This window comes from Dermacentor andersoni, chromosome 5 (genome assembly GCF_023375885.2).
Source record: "Dermacentor andersoni chromosome 5, qqDerAnde1_hic_scaffold, whole genome shotgun sequence".
Classification (NCBI taxonomy): domain Eukaryota; kingdom Metazoa; phylum Arthropoda; class Arachnida; order Ixodida; family Ixodidae; genus Dermacentor; species Dermacentor andersoni.
In genome coordinates, this window is record NC_092818.1 from 163,239,284 (window position 1) to 163,251,708 (window position 12,425).

General features: G+C 50.1%; 1 protein-coding gene across 1 annotated transcript; it reads right to left on the reverse strand.

Annotated features, from left to right (window-relative positions):
* Positions 1-1,923: 1,923 nt before the first annotated feature.
* On the reverse strand, positions 1,924-5,127 carry LOC140218580 (uncharacterized). Its single transcript, XM_072288382.1, has 2 exons — positions 4,703-5,127; positions 1,924-1,995 (listed from the first exon to the last, which is right to left on the reverse strand). Exons 1-2 carry the CDS (start codon positions 5,021-5,023, stop codon positions 1,924-1,926), a joined length of 393 nt encoding a protein of 130 aa, XP_072144483.1. The 5' UTR covers positions 5,024-5,127.
* Between the last annotated feature and the right edge of the window lie 7,298 nt (positions 5,128-12,425).

Sequence of the window (12,425 nt, forward strand, 5' to 3'; positions counted from 1 at the left end):
GCCTGCCCACAATACGATCGAGCAAGCAGTCCCCGCACGCCGCGGACCTCAAAGAAAGCTCGGCGAAACAAGGAACTCTTTCCGCGCGTGTCTTCTTCGGTGCGACTCAGAGCAGCTGCCTTTCAAAGGGAGCTATACACACTGAGCGTCTGGCGCAGTCAGTTCTGGCGGCCTGTAACCACTTGTTCGTTTACTTTAACGAGTAAACAACTTCATTGTCTGCGCACGCTTAAATAAAACCGGGTGCATCTCCGCAGTGGCAGCCCGTAATCAGCGTGAACCATATTCATGAGATCGGCTAAATACCGACACTGCGGCATCAGTAATGAAGCCGCGATTGTTGTTGACTGTTTTAAGTGAACGCCATCAGTGTCAGCCTCTGAGAACCAAGACTTTGATGTGCACATCGTAAACGCGTGCCCTGAAGCATTCAAACGCTTACGAATGACTCACATTAATTGCCAACATATTTCGAATAAATCTGCTGCTCTCGAACTGTGTGACCAAACGAGCAGCAGCCAAGGACTTGTGAAATGCTGCAGCACTTTGCCACAAGCGGTAGCATTTTTTTTTTCTTCCCCAACAATTCATGTCCGCTGCAGGCGAGCTGGACAACTTACTGGCTAAGGAAAGCGGGTGAGGGTGGGGGGCGCAAGGCAGAGGTGCACAATGACCTACAATTTAAATCGAGTAGCGTCCACCGACGCCGCAACGCAAGACGCTCACAGATCACAGCTTGGTGCCGGCTGCAAAAGAAGAAAAATATAAAGATCAGCAGCGCGTGCTCGAGGCGCAAGCTCGGCACGCGCAGTGTTATTCCCTCTCGCCGCCTTCACCCTTCTGCTAAAATAAATGTAGGAACGACGGCACCGCTATTGGGCCGCCGTCACGTACAGTGGTGACCTGGTAGAATGCGCCTTTCACCAAGCGACATGCTGCCATGGCTAACTGGCCGGAGCCACAGTTCAGCTTACCGGCGTTCCGGTCTAGCTACGTCGGCGCGTGGTTCGCGCAGTTTGAGGCGGCTCTGGAGCAGAACAATATCTGGACCCAAGAGTTCAAATTCCAGGTGCTCCTGGACGTCATGCCGCTTGATCTCCAGCTTCGCCTCAGCGTTCCATCGCTTGGCCCGCGCCCCTATACGACTTGCACTTCTACGGCGCTGCGTACCGCCCTCTTCCAAAGGTTGACCGCACGGTACGCGATTCACTTCTGCTATCGCCCCCACGGCGAGCACCAGGCCGTTCTCTTCCTGTGCCCGTGGGCCATCTCATCAGCAGGTTGGCGTTCTTCCACGATGAAGGCGATCAGGTTGGCGCCTGCCACGATGAAGACTCGTCGGCCGACAGACGCGCTACCCCGCGGTCCCCGGTCACATCGCCTTTATCGCCACCTACGACGGCACGTGGCAGTGGTGAAACCGCCGTCCCAACGCCGGCCCCCATGCCGTACGCTATCGGGTCTGTCTTCAACGACATAGCTTCTGCCACTGGGCCCCCGGCAGAACCTCTACCCGATCCGTCCACGCCGTCCGCTGTGACGGCGTCCGATCCGACGTGCAAGCTCTGCACCGTGCCGACTCCGCTGCCTCGGACCTTAATTGCCGGCTGTCGCCACCGGGGACACGGGCCACGACCTTCTGCGACGCCCGAGATCGACTGCACCATATCTCCGGCGGTCAGTGCAGTCCTCGACGCTGTTGGCACAGGTCACTCCACCTAACCAGTCTATCCGGGTCTTCACCTGTGCTGCCTCCGGGGACGTTTGCGCCACATTGCTGTGCGCCTTACGGCCACGTCCCGCTCCCAGCTTTTCCGACGTCGCAGTGCCAGCTGCACTGCATCCCGCATCGGTCACCACCACCACGGAACCACCGGACACTCTTGCTGGCTTTGACCCCGCCTTGTCCTGCCAGCCCGTGGCTCACTCGCGAGGCATCCCGACGCCAGCTGCGCCGGATCGTGTTCGCCTCCCGGAAGGGTGCGCCGCGTCCACCTGCAATGCACGTGTCTTGGCTCGTCCAGCGCTTCGACTCGATTGCTCGTGCGCGCACCTTACACTCCGTGCAACGGTGCGGTCCGTGATACGACGCCGGCAACGCTCGCGGGGGCATCGTCGACGTACCAGTGGCCTCGCGGGCTTCGCCGTTTCTCCGTCCCCGGGACGCATTTGGTGGCCATCATCGCGTCAGGTTGGCGCGTTGATCCCTCCAGCGCCCGTTCATCGCGTCTCTCGCCCGTTACGCAACACTGCGCCGCATGCCTGAGCTCTGCGGCAGTGGCTCGATGCCCTTCACGTTGACAAGCTGGACTGGCCACGGACACTTTTAAAACGTGGTTTCACTGGCTCGCCATTTTGACTTTCCCGTCTGTGCGGGGAGGTCCTGTATAGCGCCCACCGACGCCACAACGCGGAGTCGCTCACAGCTCGGTGCCAGCCGCAAATTCAGAGAAAAATAAAGATGCGCAACGCGTGCTCGAGGCGCAAGCTCGGCACGCGCAGTGTTGTCCCGGAAGCCTGCCACGCTAGTCGCCGCAGCCGCCGCTCCACTCGCCGCCTTCGCCCTTCTGCCGAAATAGATGTATATAGGAACGACGGAACGGCTCTTGGGCTGCCGTCACGTCCCCCCTTCACTGCGAATACTGAAAGCGCCCGCGTGATATACATACAGATAAATGATACTGCTTTCCAACGAACGACTAAACATGCGTCGCATGTGCAGGCCAGATCCAGATGATATGGCGCGAACAAAGCGAAGAACGTTGAGAGCATGCTCTAGCGGTCAATAACGACAGTATAGTGGTGCAGGCGCATGGAGTCTGAGTTTGGGCGGCACTGCTCGATCTAGTGCTACACGTATTATGTAAAGATACAGCATAATCCGCGTAATTTCTTTCCGCATAATCGCCCTTCTCACACTATCTATAGTCGTTGCAATAAATATTCACCGGTCCTTTGATATGCCCTTTTTTTTTCAATCATATGGCCCTTGTGTACGCATAAAACTGAGGAAAACTACACATACGTGCTCTTTTTTCTAGTCCAAGCATGTTTCTCCAATTTACGTGGTGATCAATAATCGCTGAATGTATATGGCAAGCCTACTGACTATAAATATCCATGCAAGACCACGCTGCTCCTGGGTAAGTCAAGAAGCTACAGAGTACAGCTTCACTGTATACGGTGTCCTTAGGATTAAATGTGAGATGCCGCAAATCGCTCTTTTGTACATGCTCTTTTGGAAAAATGTACAACCGGCTGATAAGTGAGTTCCTCTTTCAAACGGGGCGGCGGCTTTTGCCACTACACTCTAGCATACTACATAGGATGCAACTTTCCTTGTAACTTCATGTTTACTCCATCTTGAGGCCATGTACCGGTTTTTGTTCAATGTCAGTCTGATTCTTCACTACTTATGTGCCACCAACCTTCCAAACGATTGTCTTGTGTTCCCCGAATTCAATTCTACCCGTCGCATTACTGTTTCTATACCCAAGGAATTCGTGTTATCTGATAACATATATATGTACTTCTGCACGCATAATCTGACACTCCTACGCGATATGTATAATTGTCACCGCAGTATATATTTTGCATATTAAATGCAGGTCATCTTCTTCGCTACAAACCCCCTTCCATGATTTCGCGTTCTTAGACCACCTGTCATATAGCCTCAAGTAGAAGTGCGTTGCCCTTAGATTTATCGCGAAAGTGAACACTCTATAGCAAAACAAAACCGCTTCAAACGCGTCATATGTATAGTTGGACAAAGCAGCGCAAGACGGCGCTGCCAGCATGGCAACTACTGAGGAATATGAGAATATGAGGAACGACTGAGGAATATGAAAGAAATTAAATGGGTTGCGAGAGTGTTCGGATATTTGTACGGGAGAAACATTGACTCCCAGTGGAAGAAAAGTATTAGGAAGCTTACTAGCAAGTATGCGACCAGTATACTAAGCAACATGGAAAAAAAAAAAAGAACGTCAAACGTAAATTCAGAGAGGCTGAGACAATCTCATGGGTGGCGGCAATGGAAAAGAAGCCTGCTATGAGTAACTACCTATAAGAGGGAAAAAAACGAAATCAGAAAAGAAATAATTTATGATAACTCAAAGGGAAGCTCGTTACTTTTCGAAGCGATATCAGGATGCCTTAGAACGCGTAGTTATAAAGCGAGGTACACTGAGGAAGAAGAAGACGTGCTTGCTGCGATAAAGCTAGGGAAACGATGGAACATGTTTTATTAGTATGTGAAGATATCTACCCAGCTATCGGTTTAGGCTCCTCGGGTCTCCTTGAAGCCCTTGGGTTCAAGGATAGCAGGGAGATAGTAAACATGTCCGCACTAGAGATTAGTAAGAGGTGATTGAAGGTTTGTCGGCAGAAAAGTAGGGAGACCACAAACAACGGAAGCGTACAAGAACAAAGTTCCCAGTTGCGGTTCAGAAAGTTAGGTGCTGGGAATTTCTTGTATGTGTGTGTTTTCTTGCTTCTTTTTTCCTTTCTTTAGTTTCAAAAAGATAGGTATTATTTGCCAAAAGAAGAACAAGAGCTCCCGAAGGCGCAACGCACCACCCCGTGTCAAAGGGGACGCTCATACCGTCCATCCATCGATCCACCCTGCCATCCACGGCTCCGATAGACCAGTATATGGCCGTAAATCACAAATATTCCCCTCTCTAATGTTTCTGTCGCTCACCTGTGCGCCGGGACTGGTGGCGGTGTGCACGAGGTCGTGCTTCTCCAGGTGCTCCTTCTTGGAGAAGCTCAGGTTGCACTTGGCGCAGGTGAAGGAGGCCGCGCCGACCACGGGCCCGTCGCTAGCGGGGCGCGGTGGTGCCGGCGAGGGCGGCCGCACCTCGTCGGTCGGCTCCTTCTTCACGGGCACCAAGTCCTCCGGCTGTCCTCCGCCTCCGGAGTGCACGCACATGAGATGGTCCCCGAGCTGCACCACCGCGCTGGGCCCCGTGAAGCTGAGCGCGCAGTGGGAACAGTGCAGGACCATGCTTTCTTCCAGCATGGTGGTGCTGTTGTCCTCGGTGGTGCTAGTGCCGTCGCCGCCAGCGGCGACGGCCACGGGGCTCGCGCGGCTCGCCGACTCCTCGTCGGCACGGCCGTTTGAGGCCAACCCTGCGCACAGAGGAGACAGACGGAAATCTGTATAGAGACCTTCCTACGGCACCGTCGCATCGCTATATAGAACGAACAGGTGTTCATTTGCCTTTCGCCAGTACAAGGATACCTTCTCGTTAGCACAGCGTAGCCTACATAGGATGCGCTTTCACCAGTACAGAGTGCGCTGTATAGGGTATCATTTCGCAAGTGCAATGTATAGCCAGTACAGGTAGTCGACCAGATATTTACTCTGGTTAAGCTCCCCGTTTTTCCTCTTTCATTTCTCGTTCTCTCCAGCAAGCGCTTTCCATAGTCCACTATCTACCGTGGCGGCATCCAACGAGCTTTCCTTGCCTGACAAGGCAACTAAACCACTTTAGTTCTATGTGAGTCGCCATCTTGGGTAGTAATGCGAGTGTTCTGTTTCTTTCTGGCTTTGGTAAATGGTACCGCAAATACCGTAGCTCGACACCGAGTGCAAACCATGTACATATAGAGGTGACAGGGCGCACCGAATAAAGACACGTGTACTTGTTTATCTTTCTCGGCGGACCATTTTTCTGCGTGTGACAATACAACACTACATTTGGAGGTTGCACAGGGACCCTACACAAACCGGAAACAATCCAGTTGTAGTACGTTTTCTGGTCAGTAAACTACGCGATGACGTCGTTGCATATTTGTGCACAAAGAAAGCACTAACAAATACGCTAACTCTCCGCTCATTCTACGCTGTCCTGAGTAGGCGCAATACGTTAATATTGCTCTTTAACAAAAGTTCTGCCAGCAGACTTTATCACAATGCTCCCGCAAGCCTGCTCGCGCACACACCACGGTTGCCGCTTTGGAGCCGCATTCACAACTTCCAGTTGTAGCTAAGCGAATAGCATTGAGTCGCAGTTCTAACCTTGTTATCGGTACGTCATCATGGCGGCTGCGACGATGTCAGTTCAAGCTTCTGCCACCCGCGCACTACAGGGTCTTTTAAAGCGACCAACGTCGTGGTGTACATTTCGTCTACACATCCCCACTCGAAGCGATCTGGCATTCTGAAGAGCGTCGCTGCTGACTCCACCATTGGGCCCTTTAGCATCAGCAACAGATGTCAAAATGGCGCAGTACATGTAACGCCTTCTGACTTATGCCCGCGAGCACGAAAAATAAAATTAAAAGCGGCAGGCGGTGCTCACATAGATACAGGGTCAAAAACTTTACCGAGTCGGGCCGCGCAGTTTCAGGGAAACACATCGCACAGATTGCCGAGGCAGAGCAAGAAACAGAGGAAGCAGCCGCCAGCCAGCCGGCAGGACGGGGTGACTCTACGCGCATGCGTTCGCAAGCTATAGGCTGCGAGGAAGCACGGGTATTTCCGCGGCACGGGAAGGTCGCGCCGGCACTTCCCGCTAGTCAATCTCACATGCCACCTCTATAGGCGTGTGTGAATCACTGCGTCTGGTGCGTATACAAAAACTCGACGCGAGAGCCGAAGTCGCAGCGTCAATACGGAGCCGAGATTTGCCCAGACTTGCCTCTCGCTTCCTTCGATCGCTTCGTTATCACACTCGCAGCAGTTGAGACAAGGAAGAGGTCGCTATGCTTATGCAAACCGCATCCGAACGCGACGGTCGCTGACTAAAAGCTTGAACGAAGTGCAAAAAGTCTTGGCTGCCGTGAAGTGAGTGTAGACAAAGGACGAAGGAGAATAGACACCACAAGCGCTTACTCGCAACTAAAAGTTAATGCGAAAACAATAACAGAAGAACACGTATTTAAAAGCAACCAGTACTAACTGCGCAGACACCGTAAATGGTGTCCGCGCTATTTTCTTTACTGAACTTTTAGTTCCGAGTAGCCACTTATGGTGTATATGCTTCTTCTTCCTTGTGCATCGCTCTGCACCATTATTTCGCTATGAATCTGTATCAACTAGCGCAAATGTCAGCCTCTGTTCTGTTAGTAGGTACGAATTAGGTTTTACAGTACGGGCAGCTGACCGGCTCTAGGAGTGTTCAGGACTAGCAAGGCTCCTCCGAGATCAGCGCAAGCCAACAGTGCGGGATCTTAACGACTAGCTGTACCCTAACACAACACACGCATTGCTCTAATCATGCTGCGGAACTTCAGCGTTGAAGCTAGCATGCGGGGTCAATATTAGCCTCGACGTGCCCTATTCTTCTCCCCACTAAGGCCTCGGGTCATACTGTTCGATTGAAGATCTATTCATGGCGGTCCACTGTTAAAAGTAAAGCCCAGTTGTTATTAAAGACAATATAACTCAAACATTTATAATCGAGAAAGGAAAGCGGCTGATGTAACGTACTGGTCTGACATCTATACAAAGAAAAGTATTTTGCGTGCATGTATGCCACATTTTAGCCCTAATCGGTCGCTAAATACTAATAAAATGTTCCAGTTAAATATGTACCATACTATACGTCATATGGATCGGACGAAGTCCTGCCAGCATACACTTTATAGCTTGGCTTGTCGAAACTTGTATGAATCTACAAGTCAATGCCGACAGGCAAAAAACAAGAAAAGTTAAACAGAATATAAACGGAGCAGAAAGCATACTGCAAAAAATCAGCTTCCTGTGTTCGACTGTATACGCGGGCAACATAGGAGATTCCCTGCCACTTAATATATATACAGCCGCAGAGGCTTTCGTTTTGCGAAAGTGATTAGTATGTAGAAATAACAATGAAGGAAACAATGAAGTCGCGTAGTAATGCCATAAACGAGCACCTCGAATAAATGCATCAGCGCGAAATGACACTTGCAACATTAGAAACGGAAAATCGGGCCTCGTCACAATACCTTGAGCGCGAGCAGGGGAACGAGCGCCAGCGAAAGTCATGGCTTCTTCTACGGTCTGTCCGCGGAGGAAACGCGGCCCGCAAATGCGACCTGTGGATGTACACGGGGCGGTCACCCTGTACAAGTCCGGGAGGTGCCCAGCAACTGGCCAGGGTGCGCGGACAGTCTCAGCTTTTAACCAGCGCGGCGAATGTTGACTTACTTCCACCAGCTGCCCTATCGGTAGGCACGTATACCGCTCTGGGAAACGAGCCGATACGAGGTGGGTCAGAACTGAAAACCGGTATCACGGAGAGGTCGCTTATCTCCCCCGCGGTGCGCCTTCTCATTTATCGAGTCCGCGAGCACGTTCTGAAGGCAGAGTTAACATACCGGGGCGCCATGGCACAGGCGCGCCAGGATGCGATACGGCGAGACCACAGGGACTCATCTGATATGACGCACCGACGCCCGCGTCCCCGCGTGCAAGGTCGACATTGTCTTAACAGTGCGTAGGGCTCAAAGGCCACTTGAATTCTCAAGAGCCGGCGCCCGAGGACAAAAGGCAATGGTATACAGTGTTAAGGTGGCGCGTTGGGCTTGTCGGTATACATCATGATGGAGGCAAAAGGCGTAGCGCATCAGAAACAGGGCAAAATCAGGGCACAGACGACACACACGTCAACGCCAAAGTTAGCGCCAAACGTGTGTGTCGTCTGTGTTCTTCTTTTGCCCTGTTTCTGATGCGCTACGCCTTTTGCCTCCATCAGGGTATACAGCAGGACTCCAATTGGCGAAGCTGACAAGATACGGCGATTGCAAAGCGATATAAAAGCGGTGACAGCTGCACGACGGTATGATGTGGCTCGTCTAAGCAGGGTCAGTGTCCGGCAGAATCACAGCGTGATTCAGGTTTTCGGCGGATATCTGTACAAACAAATATGGAAGCGCATCGTGCACTGACCTTGTAGAGCACGTGGCATGTCGATCTTAGAAGAGGCGCAGATAGCGTACGATGGGAATTTTTTCAAGTCAAATGGGAACTGATCCGAATCGCTAGGCGTTTGTCACACAAACGACTCGATATGTGTGGTCGATCGGTACGACACGTATATCATCCTGACGTATATAACAACTACAAGGTCGAACAACGCTAAAGAGAGTTCACTAATTGTATATCCCAAAATATTCTTACAGTAAAATATGTATAGCTTGCTCTCTTTGTGCGGCGCAATAACATATGCGACGCACACAGAACATATTGAAAAAGTCGTCCTTCGACATGCAGGCGACCGGCCCCCGTTTCGTCAGTAAGCCAGGCGACAGAAACAAGCTGTTTTTGAAGTCCTGGCGAAAGTAGCCTTCAAACAAAACAAATAACGAAGATAGCATAGGCAGGGAGCCGCAGACGCCATGTAGTGCCGTGACTTCCCAGGTTCCTCCTGCTTTCGCGAAAGCGAAATATGCACTAAGGCTTAGAGCAAGCTCAGATAATTAGCCTAATAATGCAGACTTAGCAGTATGGGAATCAGGAAGCAATAAATTACATGCACATTTTGACCTACAAGCGGTTAGGATACGAAATGGGGGCCTCATACAAAACTATTCTCACTAAACCTACCCAAGACACATTGTTGCTCATGGCCGGTACACGTTTCCTTTCTTTCTTGTTCTTTTATTTTTCTTATATTTTTGATAATGCGTACGCGCCTCTTCTGCCCACGTTTCTTCTGTATCGCACTCTTCTTGGCCCTATTTCCTTAAACTTGGTGTATCACCAAAAGCAAGTGTTCAAATCCCGAAAGATTGCCTGCAACGAAAGGTATACCTGGCACACATTTCTGCCACGCTCTCCCATTTCCGAAGGACACAGTCTCAGTTTTTGTCCTTCTGACTGCGAAGGCGGAGGAGGACATGAAGAAAGAAAAGACAGGGCACACTCGCGTCCGGTTTTCTACATTACGCGGGGGGAAGGGGCTTAAGGGATGAAAAGAAAGAAAGGAGAGGGAAAGAGAAATGGCAGTGCACTATGGCAGTGCCATTGGCAGAATGGCACTATGGCAGTGTGAAACCGTGCTGTTGTGCGTCACGCCTACGGTCCGTACCACTGAGAACAGTCGATTTCAGCATACCGGAAATCCGGGAGAAAATATTCAGACAGGAATAAGCACATGACGATAAGCGAGCCACATACGACTCGCACAATTCGAAGGAAAACTGGGTTCAGGCTATCCTCAAAAGAGGTGATTCAACATTCAATCAAAAATTAACGGTGGCTTTAATTCACATGCAGAAATAATAAGGAAAACGGAAATCAAAGTGTATACGAAAACAAAACTTGCCATTGGTGAGAGCCGAGCCGACATCTTGCGCGTTGCGCGTGCGATACTCTACCAATTCAGCTACGGCAGCTGCTATCCTGCCATTCACTTGGCTGGGTATTTGTGCACTAGCTATGGCAATAGGAGTGTTAGCCAGCGCCACTCGTGGCGATGGCGACGGATGTGGCATATTCTTTTAACCATAGGCGCCATTTTACATTTCCTTATTATTCGTATACTACAATTAAAGACTAGAGCTAATTTATTCTGCGCTTTCCTTGGCTTCACTGCCTGTTGTCTTCAAATGCTCGTGCCTGACGAAAATCGAGCCCCTCGGTTCCCTTTCTTCTCGTTCGCTATGAACACTGATAACTTGGCGGATATAACAAATTCGTATCAGTATATTTATTACTTCAAAGCCAATTTTCATCCAGGCGTCACAAGTGAATCTAGCTCATTAAAACGGCTATTGATAGGAAAACTATAGTCAGTAAGGAAAGTTTCAATTTTCCAGCACTGTTATTTGTGAAACGAGTGCGACATTTCAGCTTCACTGTCTCGGGTTGCACACAGAGAATTTGCCAGTGCCGATGTGAGAAGCTCTTAATTTCAGGCGAGATTTATCTCGCAGAATTACGAGACATAAGCAGCGCCATAGTGCTGGTGTGCTCCCGCAAAGCGTAGCTCAAAGCGAAGACCTGCTGAAGATTTCAGACGGATTATCAACAACGTACATACAAGAAAAAGAACAGCGAGCATAGGAAATACTGCCGAAAGCGGTCCTGGCGACTGCATGCAAGGCCATCTTGACGATAACTTGTACAAAACGCTGGGCAAGATAGGGGTCCTTTCTCACAGAAGAGAGAGGAGATAAAAAAAATGAAGCGACGTCCTCCTTGAGTTTGCATATACGCGGGTGGATTGGCATGCAGTATGCACACAAACGAGCAGGCATACTATTAATGTAGGACACGCCTTACGATAAGAATGAAGTAAGTGAAGCGAAATATCACTATCTCCACGCTGACAAAGTCATGCTTGTCACGCAGCGCTCGGAACTTCCCACAAAGAGCTCGTCATTAAATGTACATGCGTGCGAATGCTCGAACCTTTCGAACAACGTATCGAATAACACCCTATTCAATGCGGCCCTTAAAATTAAATTAAATTATGGGGTTTAACGTGCCAAAACCACTTTCTGATTATGAGGCACGCCGTAGTGGAGGACTCCGGAAATTTCGACCACCTGGGGTTCTTTAACGTGCACCTAAATCTAAGTACACGGGTGTTTTTCGCATTTGGCGCCCATCGAAATGCGGCCGCCGCGGCCGGGATTCGATCCCGCGACCTCGTGCTCAGCAGCCCAACACCATAGCCACTGACCAACCACGGCGGGTAATGCGGCCCTCGAATAGAACAGTGACTGTTCATACATCAGAATAGTATTCGTATGGTTTTCGAATACGTCACAGTCCACTGTGCGCAATAAAACATGGAACTATAGAGCAAAAATATGGCAACCTTTACTATGGGCCAGCTGGCCCATAGTGAGCACAACATAGTAGAGTATAGGCTGTGTACTTCACCGAGAAGTCCTTGGTATGCAAAAAAACTGCGCATCCGCTGCTGCCGCCTAATTTGCGCTTCTAATAAAACTAGTTGCGTAGTATGCAGTATGGTGACAGACAGAGAGAGATAGAGGGAGAGAGAGAGAAATAGAATAGACGACAGACACTATACGCTATAGGATGTGAAGACTGTTTATTATTAGTGATGAAAACGGCTGTTCATTATTCGAAAAAAGATATTCGAATAGATTCGTTTCTGACACTGTTCGATTCGTATTCGTCTCGGTCTCAAAATATGTTATTTGCACACCCCAGCTTAAATAAAATTGAAGGCTGGAATATGCCTACTCGGCTGAGTGCACTGCGGAAATGCGCTCATGGACTCGTTTGCAGTGTTCTGGTATTCCACAACACACTTTGGAACATACGATACTTGAAAAATACTTAGTTAGAGGGCTTTGTTTGTCTCAACACGGCCAAGGGCAGTAATTAGAACCACGAGGCAACCCCACGCATTCGTCAGCGCCTATTCAGAAGTCAACGCAGCGTTGACGCCGACTGTTGACGGGTCAACAAAAGACAACTCTATCTGAACCCGACAACCTGAACTAATCGATGAAAA

Excerpts from the sequence above, each read along its gene's own strand:
- LOC140218580 (XM_072288382.1), bottom strand. The coding sequence starts at position 5,023 with ATGCTGGAAGAAAGCATGGTCCTGCACTGTTCCCACTGCGCGCTCAGC. Across the intron at positions 1,996-4,702 it reads CCACCAGTCCCGGCGCACAG|GTGGACGCGGCGCACCCTTC; the intron begins GTGAGCGACAGA and ends CGTGCATTGCAG.